The sequence below is a fragment of the Triticum urartu genome, chromosome 3A (genome assembly GCF_056163025.1).
Source record: "Triticum urartu cultivar PI428250 chromosome 3A, HENAU_Tu73, whole genome shotgun sequence".
NCBI classification, from domain to species: Eukaryota; Viridiplantae; Streptophyta; class Magnoliopsida; order Poales; family Poaceae; genus Triticum; species Triticum urartu.
The window spans coordinates 601,748,634-601,767,743 of NC_141875.1; the positions used below are offsets into that span (position 1 = coordinate 601,748,634).

Here is a 19,110-nt window from a genome sequence, read left to right on the forward strand (position 1 = left end):
GTAGGCTAGATTGCCCTACGGGGACTCACCATTAAAAATCCCCATCACCTTGGCGGCTTGGCCTCTAACTACAATCGGCCCGCGTCACTGTCTGCCCTCTCAAGAGCGACCGGCAACCACGCCGCGAATCTTTTGACAAACTGTTCACAAATCACCGCATATACAATGAAAGATTTTGAACGCTATCTCAGACGCTTCTGCGGGCTGCGACGACCGACCGACTGCCATGTGTGCTCTGTCGGGGTGGGCATAATTACACGAGAGAAGGCTTGCAGGTGATGAAAATCTTGTACCGCATGCAGTGCGGCAGAAGCAAGCGGCGGAAAATCGATGCGGTCTCGAGTGCTTGGACTCCATGGGTTGAGCGTCCGTTTTCTCTTGATGTCCAATGATGGTGCCGGTGGAGAAGAGAGGCCGGGGGTCGCTCGAGCGGACGGCTCCAACGGGCAAAGCACCAAGCAGACGACTGATGGGGGCCTTGGCGCGCGGCGTGATGGGAGTCTCCGCGCCAGACGACCCGAGCGTGCACATGGGCCGATCGGTGTCTGTCGAGCGTCGCGGTCTGGGATCAAACGGCCAGGATGCGCGGCTCATGCGGACGTGCGGTGTGCTACAGGCGGACCGTGACAGAGCATCGCGCGTGTGGACGAACATCCGTGCGGTGGGCGCCCGCCCTCGTGCCCATCGTCGTCCCGCCGGCGACGTCACTGTTGCTGCGGATCAGCGATGGGGTGTCACCGTGGAGCCGGCGACCGGGCGTCCATCTCCCGCTGTTCCGCGATGGCCGGCTTCCCGGAAGGAACGAACGAGCGCCAGCCTCGCCGCGGCGGGCCCAAACGAGCGCTGGTCGCATGGGCGACGGGATGCCCCGGCCCAGACGCTGTCTCGCCCGCCAGGCGCCAGGCAGCGGGTAGAGTAGAGTAGAGTACGACGGCAGCGGCACAGTGCGAGGCGGATACGGCATGGGGAGCCTGAGAGCCACTGTTGGCCTGCGAAAGCAAGGCGCACGAGCAGCACAAGCAGCAGCAGCAGCGACGACGGATCGGTCGACCGATCTGGGCAATCATGGCGCCCATTATTAACGGGGTTTTGGACGGGCACCGGCGGATTCTGCCGCTCAACCATCCCCATCCGGCCCACCCACAGCAAGCTCTTCCCCCATCTCTGACTGAAGACTCTCTCCGACGATGCGTCTCGCAGCTCTCAGGAACAGGCTGGTGCGGCGTGGCGCACGGCCTGCCTGCCTGTCACGAGTAAACAAACCACAAGTGCGGCGCTTTGACCTTCGGGCTCCCGGAGGGGGGTTTTCACCGTTTTCTAGGGTTTTGGACTTGGAAAAACCTGGAAAAAGGTCTGGGGCGGGGCTAGAAAGCGCGCCTTTGTCCTTTTGGAAACTTTTGGAAAAGCGCCGCGTTTCTGTGCTTTCTGATGTGCAGCTGTGGAGTCGGGAGTGGGGCTCCGGATTCAGGTGGCAGTGGAAGAGGCACGCACGGTGTGGTAGCAGTAGGGGTACCGAGGAACATGATCGGGATGACAACAGTGGCCGTCGTTTCCAGTCGAAGCCGTCGATCCGTCCTAGGAGTGCTTCTAGGGGGCATCGGGCGGGTGAATCTGAGCTGTGATCATGGAGGCGATGATGGCCTCGGCCAATCCAACCCGGTGGCGGGGCTCGTCGGGACTTGCGGGCGGCAGACACTGCGTCCTGACGTCGACCGGCATCTATTCCCGTCCATCCGCACCGCACCTAACCTAACCTGAGCCGGCGGGCGTAGCGGTAGCGGTGGCTACTTCTCACTAATTGATCCCCTGCCTTTCATTCGCCTTATCTCTTCTCTTTACTCTTTATTACCGCCCATGTTTCCTACTGGTGCTACGCTAGCTCTTCAGCTAACGTGAAGGAAACAGCTGGCTTTCTACTTTCTAGTAGATGGGTATATATATCAGCAACTACCTAGAGTAATGTTCTGCTTCGAGGTCTCTTCGATGCAACATATGCCATATTGCCTTTCTTGCCAGGATAGCGTTGCCTTTCACTAAGTCTGGTTTGGCATGATGTTATGTTATGATGTTAAGACAAAGGTTTAGGCACTGTTCGGCAACCCTCCACTCCCCCACTGCGGAGCGGAGCGCGTGGAGCGCCATTCTAGCCACTCCTCAGATTATAGCTGCATGCCACTCCGCTCCGGAGCGGAGTTGGGGAGTGGGAGGGAATCCGAACGGGGCTTAGTACGGCAGCGCGAGGCCAATCCTTGGGATACATGAGGTGTAGTCATTAAATTTTAATGTGAACATACTACAGTCTACCTTCAGAGTCAAGAGAGTACTGTTCTTCCTTTTTCTTTTTTGAGGTGATTTAGTACTGAGGCTACGGATGTGCTATTCTAAATGGGCTCACATCTTAGCCCATTTGTTACCGGCCTGTTTTTACAACAAAATGGCCAGCACAAAACGGGTACGTGATCGCCTGAAAAAAGGTAATAGTGGGCCACCATATCAGCTCTTCGCTGCATTCGCTCGTTCGCTACAGTTGCTTGTCATTCTTTTTTTCTTCTTTTTCTCGTTCTAAAAATTTTATTTTTATTTTTGAACTGAAAAATATCATACTTACTTCAAGGAAAATGGAGAACTCAAAAAAACTTAATGGGGTGTATTTTTTTTGCTAGCATAACTTAAAAAATGTTGATAGCTTTAAAAAAATGTCTGTGTCATTTTAAAAATGTTCACCCACTTAAAAAAAATCTAAAATATGTTTATACTATGTACAACATGTTCATGTAATTCAATAAAAATGTTAAACGTGTTTAATATTTTTTCCTGATGCATATAAAAAGTAGACATCGAAACTTATATTTAGAAAAATGTTAATCATGTATATGAAATATGTTAAACATGTATAAAAATATATTTTAGAAATATACCACACATGTAAAATGCGTATGAAAACAATTGGCATCAAAACATATATTTGAAAACAAAATGTTATTAATGTATTTGAAAAATGTTAAAATGTGTATAAAAATGTTTGGTTTGTATACAAAAAATTTACAATGTGTACGAAAAAAGCAGACATAAAAATTATAGTTAAAAATGTAATCATGTATATGAAAAATGATAAATATGTATAAAAATATTTTTAAAATACATACAAAATATGTAAAATATGTATGAAAGCAATAGGCATCAAAACATATAATTAAAACTAAATGTTAATAATGTATTTGTAAAATGTTAAAATGTGTAAAAATATCGTTTCATATGTATACCAAAAATGTACAATGTGTACGAAAAAAGTAGAGATCAAAACATATATTTTAAAAATGTTAATCATGTGTATTAAAAATATTTAGATGTATACCAAAAATGTGCAGTGTGTATGAAAACAATATATTTGACAACAATAGACATCAAAACATATATTTAAAAAATATTAATCATGTATTTAGAAAATTATTAAACATGTATTTAAATAATGTTCTTGATGTATACGAAAAATGTACATGGTGTAAGAAAAATGTAGACATGCGTTTAAAAAAGGAAAAAAATTATAAAACAAAGAAAAGGAAAAAAAGAATAAAACAAAGAAAAGGAAAAAAGAAACAAAGAAAACAAGAAAACCGGAGAAAACCAAGAAAGAAATAAAAAACCAAAGGAAATAAAGAAAAAAATCGGTGAAAACCATGAAAGTAAGGAAGAAAACGAGTGAAAAAAAAGATGAAAAAGAAAGGAAAAGGTAAAAAAATCCTTAAAAAACTAGAGCAGAGCAAACTATAGCGACACGAACAAGTTGCACTAAGGGGCCATATGCCCGCACTTTTCAGGCGAGATGGCTGCTATACTCGCGGTAAGCGAGATATAGTATTCGCGGCACAAAATGTCACCAAACTGGAATCCTCGTGAAGAAAATCCGATGGCACAAAAGGATCGCCCTAAAATGGTTCAGGCCTGTTACTTTTTGTGGATGCATGATTCATACCGTTTTGCCTCTATTCTTCGGTATGAAGAATTGGATATTCAAAATGCACAACTCCTATTCTACCGTTTTGATTCATACTTGGTAGTTTTGTTGCATGCCTCTAAGTTTCTCTATTTCACGTACGACTAAAATTCCTCAGAACTGCTTTATAGCCATCATTATTTTTCAGTATACCTAAGTATTTCATATTTTTGAAGAATTTGTTAAAATCTCTCATTCACCCCCTTTGTCGATAACTTTGATCCTACAGGAAGAGCAACACGAGAGAAATATCAATGTCAAGAGCCCAAGACAATCGTTACAACTAGATTGACACAGGAGAGAGTTAGCGGCATGATTAACACAACAACCTGCACCTGTTATTCTTGTACTAGCTGAAAACATTTTGAGAATGCCAATACCACTGACAGCCTTGAATGTTTTAAATTTCTCTAAGCTTCTCCATGGATAACGATATATCTCCATCTTCTTCCTTCAGCAGCCAGATCAATTAGAGTGGTATTTTTCGAGGCCAATTGCAAATGCAAAAAAATTAAATGGTAGATTGGGATTACACATGAGAAATGGCAAAGTGCAACAAACTTTGCAAGATTTATAACTGGCGCCGAGCAATCCAGCAGCGGTGTTCCTTCTCGTACACTGCTTCAGGCTGAGGGGTCAAAGCTTCCTACATTGCATGGAATATGTAGGGATTTTGTTACTAGTCGGATGCAGATATCAATGTATTTTTCAGGTACCCAGTGATCTTTCGTACTAGAAGAACGGTGTGGGAACATATAGGCTGGAGTATATAAGCTAGTGACTAGAGTCGCGAGGTGAAAATAATCCTGCCAGGAGCTACAGACTACAATGGAACCAAAGATCGTCTATATCAATCTCACCTTCCTCTTCATGTCATCTTTCTTCTGCCTTTTCATCACCTTTGTTGGCCATTCAGCGGCAAGCTTTTGGAGTTCTTCTTTCACGAATGGTTTCTTCTGATCAGGCAGGTGCTACATGCACTCAAAAGTTGTCATCGGGCAAATGGGCGATTGCATAAGAACTGACTAACAGCTCTTTTGGCATCAAGATTTCCTAGAGTTGTGAAAATATTTGTACAAACTCAAAAAATGCCAATAATAGCATGAGATAGAAAGGCTTCAGGAACCACCAAAGATGGTAGGGAATTAAGAGTGACGAAGAGCCAACAAATATCTAGCAATTGGAATTATGCAACCAACCCTGTGAAGGAGTTAATGGTGGCAGAGGCATTCTCTGGCTTGCGTTCGAACAGAGACCCCTGCAATAAGACAACTCATAATGGGTCTCATACAGTCATACTATAAGTAATTAATACAGTTTTATGTTAAACATGATGGGAGTGTAACATTAATGTGAAATATTAAAAGTTACAGAAGTGAACAAAATCCAGAAGTAATTAATACAGTTTTATGTTAAACATGATGGTAGGAGCAATTACCTTTGCACATGCATAACCTGTTGTAAGAGTATAGTGTTTCATAGATTTGCCTCTCAGACTATTTTTCTCTCGAAACGGAGGTATAGATTGAGTCTCCTGCAGAAGCACAAATATATTAGTAAAGCATTTTTCACAGAACAAAACCTTGTACTAACTACAAAATGCGAATGTTTAGTTTAAAAGTTTAAACAGCGACAGCAAATCTACAATTTGACTGCTAAACAACCAAAAATGGTTATTATCAGAGACAACATCAAAACCCAAAACTAATAGAAACATTTATCTAACTGTTGTGGTGGACATTTTCTCATGCATGTGCATGCTGAATGCTTACATGTTGAGAGAAATGGAAGGTTAATGGGTGCTAGCTATTTAGATATAGAAGATTTTTTGCTGCTTTTAGGCCCAGAACAACAAGGCATCTCCAACACAGCTAGGTTTAGGCTTAGGTTGACTGTTACACTATAATTTTCATAAGAGTAAAACTGCTATCTGCAGAAACAAATTAAAACTTTGCGCTCTCCGCAACAACAAATTAAATCTCTGCTCTCAGCAAAGAGAAAATTATGTGTTGATATCTGCATCAAAAACCATAGAAATTCCTGACGATGAACACATCTGAGGGAGGAGAAAACAAGGAAAACCCTGAACACGTCCAAGGGAGGAGAAAGCAAGGAAGCACGCTGCCGCCATCTTCTCCGAACCGTTGCGCTGCCTCCACCCCTCCCACCTGAGCCACCGCTGCCTCATATTCATGAGCAAGAGGGTTAGGAGAAGTGCCTTGGTTTTTTCTTTTGGCACAACATTCAGGTAGAATTCACAAGATGTAGGGGAGAGGATTTTACCCCGGTGGAACCCGATGGTTTGGGAGGGAATATGCGAGGTGTAAACCCAGCCAGATTTGTAATGCTGACAGAAATTGAAGAGGTTGTTCGACCAAGTTTCGGGCCCGGTCCAAACCAAGGCAGGGCTAACCAAACAGGGCAAAGGGGGAAATCCCACCGGGAGGGATGCCGCGGCACGGGTAGCGAAAGGTGCACACCTATGCGCCTTAGATTTTCCAAGCATGCAATATATGGTACTCCCTCTATTCCATATTAGTTGCCTCTGATATAGTACAAACTAATATGGAACGGAGGGAGTATATTTTTGCATTAACCCCCTTTCCTTGACATGTCAAATAGTAGAATAATAAAATGTATATGCAAACTAAGACTACCAGCTATTTCATCAACAAGAAAATTACAAGCTTTACAAAGGAGCGGCAAGCCACACTGGCATAGCACAAGCCACGGGCATTGTGCCTGCAACCTAAAGTATGCTATGGGTCCTCTTTGCATAAATTTGGCAAGATAAGCTACATTTTCCACTGAACCAAGCAAGCGGCACTTCAGTAACTTGTCCTAGATGACCCCACTGCAGCATCATATATAAATCGGCTTCACATCATTGGCCCCAAAGCTTAATCCACAGGAAGGACATCTTCGCTGGCGGTTTCGAAGCAACTTCTGTATACAGTCATTGCAGAAAAGATGGTAGCACTTGGTGATCACGACCTAAACGGCACCGAAGAACGAGTTGTCAGATTTGATATGGTGGCCAAGGTTATACTCCCTCCGTTCCGAATTACTTGTCGCGGGTATGATGCATCTAGATGTATTTTAGTTCTAGATACATTCATTTATGCGACGAGTAATTTGGAACGGAGGGAGTAGAAATGAAGGCAGCACTATTCACCTCTTTCTGTCGGTCGCGGCAGACACCGCACTTCAATATTCCCCTGTACTCATTGACCTCCTGATGAACCTTTTCCAACAACGACGAGGCTTCTGTCTTCACTCTAAGAGAACTAGCTTTCCTTGACATCGATTCCAAGTCATCCTCAATTCTCCTCTTACTAAACCTGGAAAACATCATTCAACTTGTGACACGAAGAAACTTGGAAGTCACATGGAGTATGGAGAGAATAAATCTCTGTAAACAATTACCTATCCTTCTCTAGTTCTACAAGCAACCCAGCAACTTCTAGTCGATTCCTCCCAACCTTGGCTTGTACTTCATCCATTGACGGTCTCAATTGTTGAGCCTCTCCCTGTAGATCCACCAGCTTTCGTTGAGCATTGCCTGAAGATACAGAATGTCGCCGTCCATCCTCTGAAAGTCTCCCTATCTGCTCTGACCAAACTTTTAACTGCAAATGGGCAAGGAAAAACATGCGTTCAGCACTCCCTAAAATATGATGTTCTCCCTTTTATGCGTTAAAATTTACCTTGTCGTCTAACTGGGCAACTTTATCTTTGTAGAGATTCATCAAGCTCTTTGCCTGCCGTAAATTCCTGTTCAGGTTGCATACCCCTAAATGCAAAGTATCCTGTGCCTGTTTCACCTTAACGCCTTCCATAAAGATCTGTAGTACCATGTAATCATAAGATGGTGCAGTACAGGTCACTGTTCAAAAAGATTCTTATATTTCTATCTCCGACAAATAAAGATAAACATGACTCTAGAATGACCATGGTCGGTTTTTCTTGTGAAAGCTATGCTGATTAATCAGCCAAATATGCGCACACATTAATAATTTGAAGTTTTCTACACAACTTCAGTATGTAGCAGTAGCACCACACCTTCTCTCTGTTGTATAACCGTAGCTGTCATTTGTTGCTGAACAGAAGTTGGGAATGTAGGCAGACTGACTACAACAAAAACATTACTTATTTTCAAGATATTGCTCCATCCAACTTGAGCATGTGTTCACCATTTAGACAGACCATCATGCCAGTTCGACTATTCAAGCAAAGACCATCATACCAGTCAGTAAAAATAAAGTGATAAAATAGTATGTTGCAGAATAGTCGAACTGACTAGCTGGCAACAAAATGACATGGAAGATGATGTTGCCAAAGAAAATGGAACAGATTCTTGTGCTTTTGCGCAAAGTATGCCAGTTTCTGCTCCCTGCACGACCAAATCAAGAGTCATCATTGACCTTTGCTTGTGTTATCCATCTACTCCCTCCGTTCCGATTTACTCGTCGTGGTTTTAGTTCAAATTTGAACTAAAACCACGACAAGTAAACCGGAACGGAGGGAGTATTACCATACCAGTTTGTCACATCAACAAGAGATCAGCACTAATCCCACAGTCGCAGCATTGGCATGTTACTTCCATAAAAGACGATTGGCACAGGAAGGATCAGTTCCTTAGAAATAGATATAGAAAATAGCCAATTGTATTGGAGACTTGGACTCACGGCCTTGTCTCAGTCAACCCCCTCATCTTGCCTTTTATTTCTCCAGCCACCTAGATTTATCTCAGTCTGGATCAAAACCCACTGCCGAAGTGGCCTGGAACTGTCTGGGTGCCACTGGTTATTGGCTCAAAGTATATATATCGTTTGCATCTCCTCTTTTCTCCCATCTTCCTCCCTCCTCTATCCTCTTCTCTTTCTTGTCTGCCTTCCTCTCCAAGCAGTATGGGAATGCTTTGGATGCCATCCTAGCGCGTCTTCTCCCTTACAGCTGCTGCAGATCAGAAGGAAGCGGCATGGAGAAGGGTAGGCTATACAGATGGAGAGGCAGGCAATGTCCTAAATTTTCAAGCAGAAGGAAGGTGAGCATGGTGATTCACGGCAAGGCATCAACTCAAGTAGTGATGCTGACAGCTTTGGTTAGGGCGGGGTCAATGGCCTCGAGGAATTGACGAGGATACAAGATGGTTATTGTGTTGTCCTGGTTCAAAAAGCAAAGAGGAAGGATGCCACACTAATTCTGCCACACACACAGGGTCCACATGGCTGGCATTGGGGTGGTGCATATCTATACCAAACCGAAAAACCAAACCAGAAAAAACCATGCTGAACCAAAACAAAAGGTTTGGTTAGTCCAGTTTTGTAAACACAAAGGAGTTAGCGGACTGGGCCAGCGAGCTTGTATTCAGCTTGTAAGTGGTCGTGCGTGCTCATGAAATCAAGCCTAAGTTGATACTCGCAGAAGGGAACTTGAAGCCTGCTATTTGGTTATGTGTCTTGAAAGTCTGCTAATTTGTGTTACAAATCATCTGGCATGTAGAGCACAATTTGAGTAATTATCCATGCTCAAAACAGAATTCTGTTGAAGTTTAGTACCAATATGTCTGGTTTCAACAAATAAACCAGGGGTTTAATCCGCCATGCTCAAAAGAAAAATATGATGCTCCAGCTCTACTTTTTTGTTAATCTGATGTCAGGAGATTATAATGCTCTGGTGGGTATCATGACAAAATTACCATTACCGACATGAAACCTGGATAAGATCATGGTGGCAATCTAAACCTTCTAGTTGCATATTTAAGTTACTGTTGGCATGTAGTTATGGGAACTGAAGTAAAAAACAAGCTTTAAGTGAAACCAAAGTCATCGTGAACATAAGTGGGTGGTTTAAGATTACACTAATTAATGTTGAAGACAAGGATACATCAACATGAACACAGAACAGCAACTGAGTCCATAAAATTACCTTTGTATTGTGGTCATCTCTCTCAATAATTTGCTGTAGCAATTGTTGATTTTGTGTTTGTATATCTTCATATGCTTGCCCAATACTCTGAAACGTCAAAAATAAGCATTTCTAGAATGCTGATTTTCTGTATTTTTACGAAGATGTAGAGATGAAACATACCTCAATCTCTGACAGGTACGCTTCACCTTCTTCATGTTTTGATTTCAATAATTCAGATAAACTACCAATATCCCTGTAACGCACAGGAAATTCACCAGTAAGCACCTTTTTCACCAGTAAAAATAGATGACGTATCCAGCTTCTGCCTACTTCAACACATGTGATGTCATATCACAGCAAAGTGTAGAGATTCCAAATATCCAGTAGAGAAACTACATCGGATAAGTATAAATAAAATGTACCTTCTGGCACTCTCCATCTTCCCCCTTAATTCAGCAATCTCAGCTTCACCACTTGCTAGTCTCTGCTGAGACATTGCTTCAGCTTCAATGGCTGCCTTAACACGCCGTTCTAGCCTACTCTCATCAAGAGAAGATTTGAGGCTATGGACATGAGCCCATTCACAATATTCTCTATCTTTGGACTCCAGCAAATCTCTGTCACAAAACAATAAGGGGTGGACATCAGAACAGTAGAAGTTTGTTTTAGTAGGACAACTGAATTTGGTACGTACTCCCTCTGTAAAGAAATATAAGAGTGTTTAGATCACTAAAGTAGTAATCTAAACACTCTTATATTTCTTTACGGAGTGAGTAATAAACAACGTTTAAAAGCTCAATACATTTTTTCGGATGATCTGGTCTCTAGACTAAATAGGAGAACAAACATAGTGGAACACGATAAATTTTAGAAGTAGTTTCATGAAAGATTTCTGCTGTAATAAAACCACCTTGAATCAGTAGAATCGCGTTTATACATTTCCACAAAGAGCTTCAACTCGCAATTCGTTTGCCTTAGTTCACAAATCTACACAGCATGTGAATTCAATGGTTCAAGAATTCATAAAAACAACATGAACGGAAATTAAAGAAACTAACTAAAACAAGCCATTTCCTGATGGCTGGTGAAGACAATGGAATCCAAAAAAAAAAATCTAGTTAAATCAGCAATTTTTTAGTATCGGTACCCTGGATCGTAGATCCCTTATCTCAGATCCAGCATGAGCAGATCTACATAATGATTCGTTGATAGTGTGCTCCTGTAAAGCACAAAATGAATAGCTTGAATTTAACTGAAACAGTCACAAAACACTCATAAACTTCTTCAACAAGCTCGTAAAAAGAAATTTACCTTTCTAGCCAGAATATCAGAAACAGAGTGAACTTCGGCTCGCAAAGAATGCAATTCTGAAGCATCATCCTTGTACTTGGATAATTCAGTTTGCATGGCACCCATTTCTCCTGGCAGTGATGACACCAGCGCTTTAAATTCTGATATGATTTGGTTCCGACCTGAACATTGAAAGTGTTTACTTATTTATATTTGGATATGGCCAGAAGAGAATAACTCAATGCTGTTAGCAAAGTCAAATAAGAATCATCATACCAGGTTCTCTCGAAGATTCTTCAAGTTTCAGCGCAAGCATATTCTTTTCATCAACTACTTTCTGCCGATTCTGTTCTAAAACTGCAATGCTTGACTCACAATTCAGAGATACCCTATGAGGAATTCCAGACAGATCAACTTTTACATTAACTTCCCTTTCTTGCCATATCATTTTATCCTTATTGACCTGAAAAGGCAAGTAGAAGCTTAGCCAAACATTACATAGCTGAGGCTCTTTGCTACATGACATGTAAATTATGCTGAGCAGTGACTACCTGTAATTTCTCTAATAGTGTTCGGCAGTGGTCCAACTCTGCTTGTGACTTTTGGAGTTGATCCTTCAGAACTTGGAAAGCTTTTGAAGAAGAAATGCTCTTAAAATCCATCAAAGTGTTCTGGTCATAAATAATAAATTACGAAGGTGAGGCTTGCAAGAATATTTTATAAAACACATCTTTCTTTACTCTAAGATTGACTCCAACGTGGAATCTCAATTAAGCCATGTTATCATTGAAATAGTAGCCAATAGATCAAACTCAAAGAAAATATTAACCTCAGATAAAATAATTAAACAATGCTTGATTAGGCATCTTTTAGTTGAGAGGATGGAAAATCAAAAATATAGATTTTGTAAAAAAAACATCTCTTTTTGAACGTCTGTATGTCACCCTCTGGAGACTACAGATAATCTAGGGTTACTTTCGTTAGTGTTGGTACTTGGCAGGAAAGCAAATCCAAAAAAGCTGCAGCAAAGCACGGGTGGAAAATACTAGTACTACATATCACCCCTGGAACAACACTAAAAAAATGTGGAACAGCATTACTTCACTTGGTATTGGCACACCTAAACAAGCCGCGTGCAAACCTGGAAGGTAGACAACTTGTTCAAAATTTCAATTCTGTCTTCGTGAAGTCTCCTTATTTCCACCAAACGTTGTGAAATCAGATCCTGATCCAAATAACAGAGCAAGCTACATTAGGTTCAGAGCAAACATAGGCAACACTGGAAGGTAAAAAAAAACTTAATATTTACCATAAACTCCTTGTGACATGCCTCTAGATCCTGCAATTCCTTTTGTTTGTCTCTGACATTATCCTCAGGCAAGCTTTTATTTCCTAAAGTTGGAAATAAGATTGGAGTACCATGTGTAGGGTCTCCCTGTGCTTTGAGGACTGCCAATTTGTGGTTGCTTTCTTCCAACTCAGCAACAGCACTTGCCAACTCCTCTTGAAAAGTTAAAAACATCTCAGTCAAGTCGATTTGACGATCCTTAACACTAGTTGCAAATAACATCATAGGAACATATATACTGTGCAAACATTGTCTAAATAGTTCCTCACGTCTTATCAGTCTGAAGGGCCACTGTGTGACTAGGTTGGTCTAGTATGCAATACGGTTGAAGTGATCCGATAATCCTCAAAAACAAGGATCAGCGTATTATTGTTGCATAAGTACAGAAATCTTAGCAGAACAAAATAAACATTCCTACCTAGCCAGTACATCTCATCCTGGCTCAGTCCAGCATGCAGTGTGCTTCCAGTGAGGGAACCCCCGGCTCTGCCTCTCTTGCATATCCAGACCTCTTTTCCAGTCGCCTCTTTGTCCCAATCCAGCTGAGATCTCTCCATTCCTTCTGATCTCTCTCCAACTCTCTCCTGTCTATTATATATCCTCTCTCGACCCCTCTCGTCCCTCTCATCTCCATCATCCTCTCTAAACCTTCCTATGTCAATGTCTGACCAGAGGTAGGAAGCGGTAGCAACTACGTGAGGCAAGAACAGCAGACAGGTGAAGAACGTTATGGTGGTAGGAACACGTCGAGGGATTGTCGGTGGGAAGGGATTTAAGGAGAGTGGGTGGTTAGATATTGATAGATTTGGTGGAAAGCATGATGCAGCGGCATATCAGAAGGGTATTGGCAGGTATGAAAGATGTCAAAATAATATATATAATAAGACATTAACAATCTGTCGTATGTAGCCATATCTATGTACGTAAAGCATCTCGTGTTTAAGCAAAGATACCTTTAAGGCGTTTCTGTTCAGCTTTGCTTCGAGCGTTTAAAAATCTCTCTTCGTGGTGCTTCTCTGTTAACCGCCTGTGCTTCAAGTGGAGATCACTAAGTTCTTGTATGGCATCATTAAGCTGTAGTGACAGCTCAGTACCAGTAGTTCGCAGTTCCCTACTACGCTCTGCAGTGAAGAAACAAAGAAAGGTAATGTTACCAAAGGGGTATGGAATTTTCAGTCCTTTAGCTGTAATTAATAAATAAATATTACCAAGGAAATGTGAAGAACAAACCATTTTCAGGTAATGCCGCAAAGAGATCTAACAGCGACTTCTTATTTGCATGCCATGAATCATTTGATGAGAACAATATATTCTGCAGCACATCAGTAGTTGACGAGTGTACATGGTTTTCCAAATGGCAACCTGAACTTTCTGTGGCACCTGTCTCAACAAGTCTGCTAAGGAAGTCCTTGTCTTTTGGGATGCATGCGCCATCTGAATAAGAAATTAGAAACTAAATCTTGTAATATTTGGCACAATATCTAAGTTTAGGATATTTCACAACCACCAACATAAATCAAATACAATAAAGTGCAAGCTTCATAGATTGCAAAAAAAAAAACTTCATGCAGATCCTAACAAGAGTGGAGAAGACACATACACTGCTTCCATTACAACTTTTTATACATGAAGAAAAAAATAATTATTAGCTGACAATCAAATCAATTCAGGTAAGAAGAAAGTCATACCTGTAGACACGTTGCTAGGACCTGCACTGCAAGAAGGATTTTGAAATCCACTTTTGCAAACAGAAGTAGCCTTCAAATCTCTCACAAGCTGTTCAAGTATAGCATTTACCGTAAAGAAAAGGAAGCCTTGTGGTATTTTGCAGCAACAACAAGGTTGGTTTTAGCTTACATGCTCCCAAGACTTGTTAGCTAGATCTTGGGTCTCATGGTGAGCCTTCTGTTTCTGCTTGAGATCGTCAAATTTACCCTCGAGGGCATGGTACTCAAACTTATGGACTGCTAGCTGTTCTGAAAGCTTTTGGTTTCTGTATTTAAGTACAGCGAAATCAAGCTGCCAACCAGGAAGAAAGTTACAAGTTAACACCAAATATAGAAATATAGAGAATAATTAATGAAAATTGCAGTGTAGAAAAGGCACAAAGGAAATCCGGTTTATGAGCACGGCTTGGCAATACTGCTGTAATGAACGATGCAAGAACAAAATCTGCAGAAGAAAGTATGGCAAATAATAGAAGTGCATTAATGATCATATATCTGTTTTGTGCATCCATATGCACGGTGGTCTAAACATCGCAACATACACCAAATAGCAATTTATATCCAATTTTTTGCAAAGGTACATGTTATTGTATCCTCAATCGTCTCTCTAAATGCATGCTAGATTTGCTTCCATGGCGACACGGCTTTTACCATATATATAACACCAACCATGTGTTGAACAATTTCAGCAGGACTTTTTAGGTCTAACTAAGGGAGGCAACATGTAAAGTTGCACAGTACACTTTGCAGTGAGATAAAGTTACGATTGACAAATGCAGATTTGACAACTGTTCATGCATATGTCAGTAGGCTGCCCATGCAACGCTCCAAGGTAAACCCTGAATGCAAGCAGGCTGGCTAATCCAGTAAAACCAGATATGCCCAAGGTAAAATAACTTATATTGCGATCTGAGAAGCTCCTGAACTAACCTGGCAATGTCGCTGACCCCAGCTACCTAATGTCCTGGCGACACGGCTTTTACTATATAACACCAATCATGCCCTGAACAATTTCAGCAAGACTTTTTAGGTCTAACTAAGGGAGACAACATGTAAAGTTGTACAGCACACTTTGCAGTTAGATAAAGTTACGACTGGACAAATGCGGATTTGACAACCATTCATGCGTATGTCAGTACGCTGCACATGCAACACTCCAAGGTAAATCCTGCACGCAAGCAGGCTGACCAATCCGGTAAAATCGGATATGCCAGGTAAAAGAGCTTATATTACGATCTGAGAAGCTCCTGAACTAACCTGGCAATGTCGCTGAACTCAGCTACCTAATAAAGGATACAAATAAAATTGAAGTAGCAAGCCTTTACAAACCAGCCTACTGCAAGCAAGCGTGAACTACTTGACAACTTGAAATGAGGAGTGTACCTTCTCGTCGTGAACAATAGCGGACTGCCTGAAGACTCTAAATGAGGTGTATATCTAACAGCGAGACAATTAGGTCTAACTAAGGCAAGAAAAGAAGTTGTGCATCAAACCTTACAGTGAGGTAAAACTGCGGCTGAAAAAGTATGGACATGCAAACCGCTAGTGGGACACGCATGCAAGGCGCAACTGGATTGCCAAAAACCGGCTTAAACAGACATGTAGCCCTAGGTAAAATGACTGACGTAATAACTGTTATTGAGATTTCAGAAGCTCCTATAGATTCATGAACTACCCTGGCAACAGTGGCGGATCTAGGGGTGGGTGGTGGGGGCCATGCCCCCCACAATTTTTTTTTGCAAATTTACTTTTACTAGTGCATATTTATATACATTTATGCCCATTTTTGTGCCGTTCAACCATGATATCCCATCCTTGCCCTCACATTGGCAAGATTCTAGATCCACCACTGCCTAGCAAGGTCGTTGACCTGGACTACCTTATGCACGATCAAAACAGTTGAAGTAACAAGTCAACACACAGTTGCCTACCTTAACAATAGTTAACTACTTAGAGACTTCAAATGAGGCGTATACCTTCTTGTCGTCGGAGGAAGGCGGAAGCGCTGGGCGCTTGGCGGGAGATACAAAGGAGTCAGAGAGCCGCCGCTTCCGATCGGGCTCACCAGTGCTGCCCATAGGTCCAAGCCTGACCAGCTGTCCCGCCTCGTCCAATCCGCCGCATGCGGAGTACACTAAACTCAGAAAAACCCGAACCAATCCTCGGGACAACACTAGTCCAACCCGACGCCACAACCCAAACCCTACCCGACCATGCGATCAATCAGAAGCAGCAAATTTGTGAGGGTTTGCTCGCGGAACGGAGCCGAGGGGAATTGATAACTGTACTGTGCGGCTTAATTTGGGATTACAGGGGGTCAGATCGGATCGAGGAGATGAGAGGGTAAGAATTAGCGGTAGTTTGGTGTGCAGTGCGTATGCGTGTACTGTGTGAAGAGTCTAGGCTCTGGGGATTGGAGAGGAAGAGGGAGGGGAGGAGGAAGAGACGGCGAGCGAAAAAAGAGTCATTTTACCTAGGGCTATAAGTCTGTTTAAGTCGGTTTTGGCAATCCAGTTGCGCCTTGCATGCGTGTCCCACTATAATGGTTGGCATGCCCATACTTGTTCAGCTGCAATTTTATCTCACTGCAAAGTTTGGTGCACAACTTCTCTTCTTGCCTTAGTTAGACCTAAAGGGTGAAATTGCATACAACTCAGCAATGTGTGAAAGTGCATACGAGTCAGCAATGCTGGTCAATAGTACAAACGCCACCAAGTTTCCAAAAAGATTAAAATCTATTATGAACAAAAAGGGAAATCTTCTAAAAGCGGATCACTAGCCAGTTAGTTCTAATTGCAGATGACTCCTGACTACTAATTCTTGACTGCAATCATGTCATTTTCTACAGCATCTTCTTTTTTTCCTTCATAGGAACAAATACTCTAATTAAGAATAGTGCAAAATAACAGGCAGTATGTAGTGGCATAAGCTTCGCCATGTACCTTTCACCATGAGAATCTATCTACCTAACTATATATGCTTCATATCATTTCCAGAGAGAAAAAATGAGATGTGGCACATTATTTAGCTCTGGCATCAGTCGGAAGATAATTCAAGCAATCTTGTAAAAAAAACTTGTTTCACTCACCATGGGAAAAGCAAACTTCAGGAGGGGATGCAGAGGTGAGCTTCAGGTGGACAGGGAGCACCGAGGCGGATGCAGGGCATTAGGGGAGCGGCGAGACGAAGAGCGCCGTGAGATGGACGGTGCGGAGAGATGCAGGGCGCGGCGAGGCGGCGCCGGGTGGCAGTAGCTGCAGGGGGTGAGGAGAGGCGTGATGAGCTGGTGGAGGGGTTTCTGAAGAGGGGGGGAGAGGCGGGATGAGCTGGTGGTGGGGTGGGGGGTTGCTGGAGAGGGGGAGGCCGGCGATGGGCGGCGGCGCTGGGTGAGGAGAGGCGGGGTTGCTGCAGGGGGGGCGGGGGAGGGGGAGGCCGGCGACGGGTGGCGGCGCTAGGTGAAGAGAGGCGGGTTGCTGCAGGGGAGCAGGGGAGGGGGGAGGTCGATGGCGGGTGGCGCCGGCGGCGGAGCTGGGTGAGGAGGCGCAGGCCGCGCTCGGGGCGAGAAAAGCAGGCTGGTGGATTAGGTTTTTTTTTTAGTGTCTATACTATATTCATCAGCTAGCTCATTTCATTCGGGCATCAGTCAGATTCTCATTTTACTACCCAGCAGCGTGGACCCACATATCTCATACCAATGTGAATTCTCTAACTTGGAGGAGCCAAGTAGGAGACTAGACAACTAGCAATCCCTCCCTTCTTCTCTCGAAGTGACACAACCTAAGCAGTTTTGTTTTCGCCCCTTGCGTGGTGGTTGGTTCTGTGGCGATTTCTTAGGCAACTATGTCTGCGCCCTAGGATTTCTTCGTCGGAGATTCAACTGCCGCTGGAGATTGGTGTTCCTAGCTGCGCCAACTGTCGTCCTCGTGATTGTGTGGGTTCTAAAGGTTGAAGACACATTCGCTAGTTCCGTTGGTTTTAGACTCCACATCCACAAACCCTAGTCACCATAAACCTTTTGTTTAGCAAATTCAAAATTCACATAAACCTTTTGTACGATCTAGAGGCGTACAGTCGTAATACACTTGTTCCTCACTAGACAGGTGATTGGGGGTAAGAAGGAAGATGGCGTGCATGGACAAGGTAGAGGGGCCGATGAAGAAACTCAAGTTGTCGGGGGCGAAGAAGAAAAGAGTCGAGATTGGATGGAGGAGGAAATGGAGGAGCGCTGGAACCACAAGCACTCGGCAAACTACTCTCCGAGAAGCCAGCGTTTGCGGGCGGAATTGTTGCAGCGTTGGGACAAGCTTGGTGGCCGATGCGGGGAGTTGACTGTAAGAGTCTCGGTGATAACATCTTTTTGTTCACATTCTGTCGTGGAATTGTCATGGCAGATGTCCTAGCAAAAGGACTTAGTCGTAGGGCCATCGCAACTAGGAAGCTTAAAGGGGTTAATCGGGACAAGGAACGCGAGAGGTTTTATACTAGTTCGGCCCCTTACGATGAAGGTAAAAGCCTACGTCTAGTTGTGTTTGTAATTACTGAGGTTTCGATCACCAAGAGGCTAATCCGCCGGCTTGGCTATCGATCTCTTGTTTCTTGCCCTAAGCCGCCACCGGGTCATCCCCTTATATACATGGGTTGATGCTTGGCGGCCTACGGAGTCCCGGCCGGCTCATAAAGCATGTCCGGCTCGGTGACTTCTTTTATATGCCTTTCCTTACAAGTCTTTCCTTACATGCGACGGTTTACAATATTGGGCCTTAAGCCGCCTCTGGGCTTAGGCCTTCTATAAGCCTTAATAAACTACCGCCTTGAATCTTTACTGGGCTTTCTTTGTG

The 19,110-nt window shown here is 43.1% G+C and overlaps 1 protein-coding gene across 12 annotated transcripts; it reads right to left on the bottom strand.

Annotated features, from left to right (window-relative positions):
- Positions 1 to 4,421: 4,421 nt before the first annotated feature.
- Positions 4,422 to 17,871, bottom strand: LOC125545321 (E3 ubiquitin-protein ligase BRE1-like 1). Of its 12 annotated transcripts, none has more exons than XM_087513505.1 (21): positions 17,361 to 17,852; positions 16,249 to 16,901; positions 14,403 to 14,564; positions 14,234 to 14,321; positions 13,776 to 13,979; positions 13,499 to 13,666; positions 12,964 to 13,209; positions 12,507 to 12,700; positions 12,339 to 12,422; positions 11,749 to 11,868; positions 11,474 to 11,660; positions 11,219 to 11,379; positions 11,055 to 11,126; positions 10,818 to 10,894; positions 10,330 to 10,524; positions 10,088 to 10,160; positions 9,926 to 10,012; positions 7,702 to 7,839; positions 7,421 to 7,623; positions 7,170 to 7,335; positions 6,601 to 6,988 (listed from the first exon to the last, which is right to left on the bottom strand). In XM_087513505.1, exons 2-21 carry the CDS (start codon positions 16,348 to 16,350, stop codon positions 6,857 to 6,859), a joined length of 2,859 nt encoding a protein of 952 aa, XP_087369631.1. In that variant the 5' UTR covers positions 16,351 to 16,901; positions 17,361 to 17,852; the 3' UTR covers positions 6,601 to 6,856. The 12 variants fall into 12 exon arrangements, 9 of the variants coding, with proteins under 9 accessions (XP_087369631.1, XP_087369630.1, XP_087369632.1 ...); XM_087513504.1 differs by having other exon boundaries at positions 12,964 to 13,236; XR_015598636.1 differs by lacking the exons at positions 6,601 to 6,988; positions 7,170 to 7,335; positions 7,421 to 7,623; positions 7,702 to 7,839 and adding exons at positions 4,422 to 4,640; positions 4,855 to 5,252; positions 5,433 to 5,528 and having other exon boundaries at positions 12,964 to 13,236; positions 17,361 to 17,869.
- Between the last annotated feature and the right edge of the window lie 1,239 nt (positions 17,872 to 19,110).

Coding starts and splice junctions, on each gene's coding strand:
- LOC125545321 (XM_087513504.1), bottom strand. CDS start 16,350: ATGGGCAGCACTGGTGAGCCCGATCGGAAGCGGCGGCTCTCTGACTCC. Junction 11,661..11,748: donor CACTATTAGAGAAATTACAG/GTAGTCACTGCT, acceptor TTGCCTTTTCAG/GTCAATAAGGATAAAATGAT. Junction 7,336..7,420: donor GTAGAACTAGAGAAGGATAG/GTAATTGTTTAC, acceptor GATGTTTTCCAG/GTTTAGTAAGAGGAGAATTG.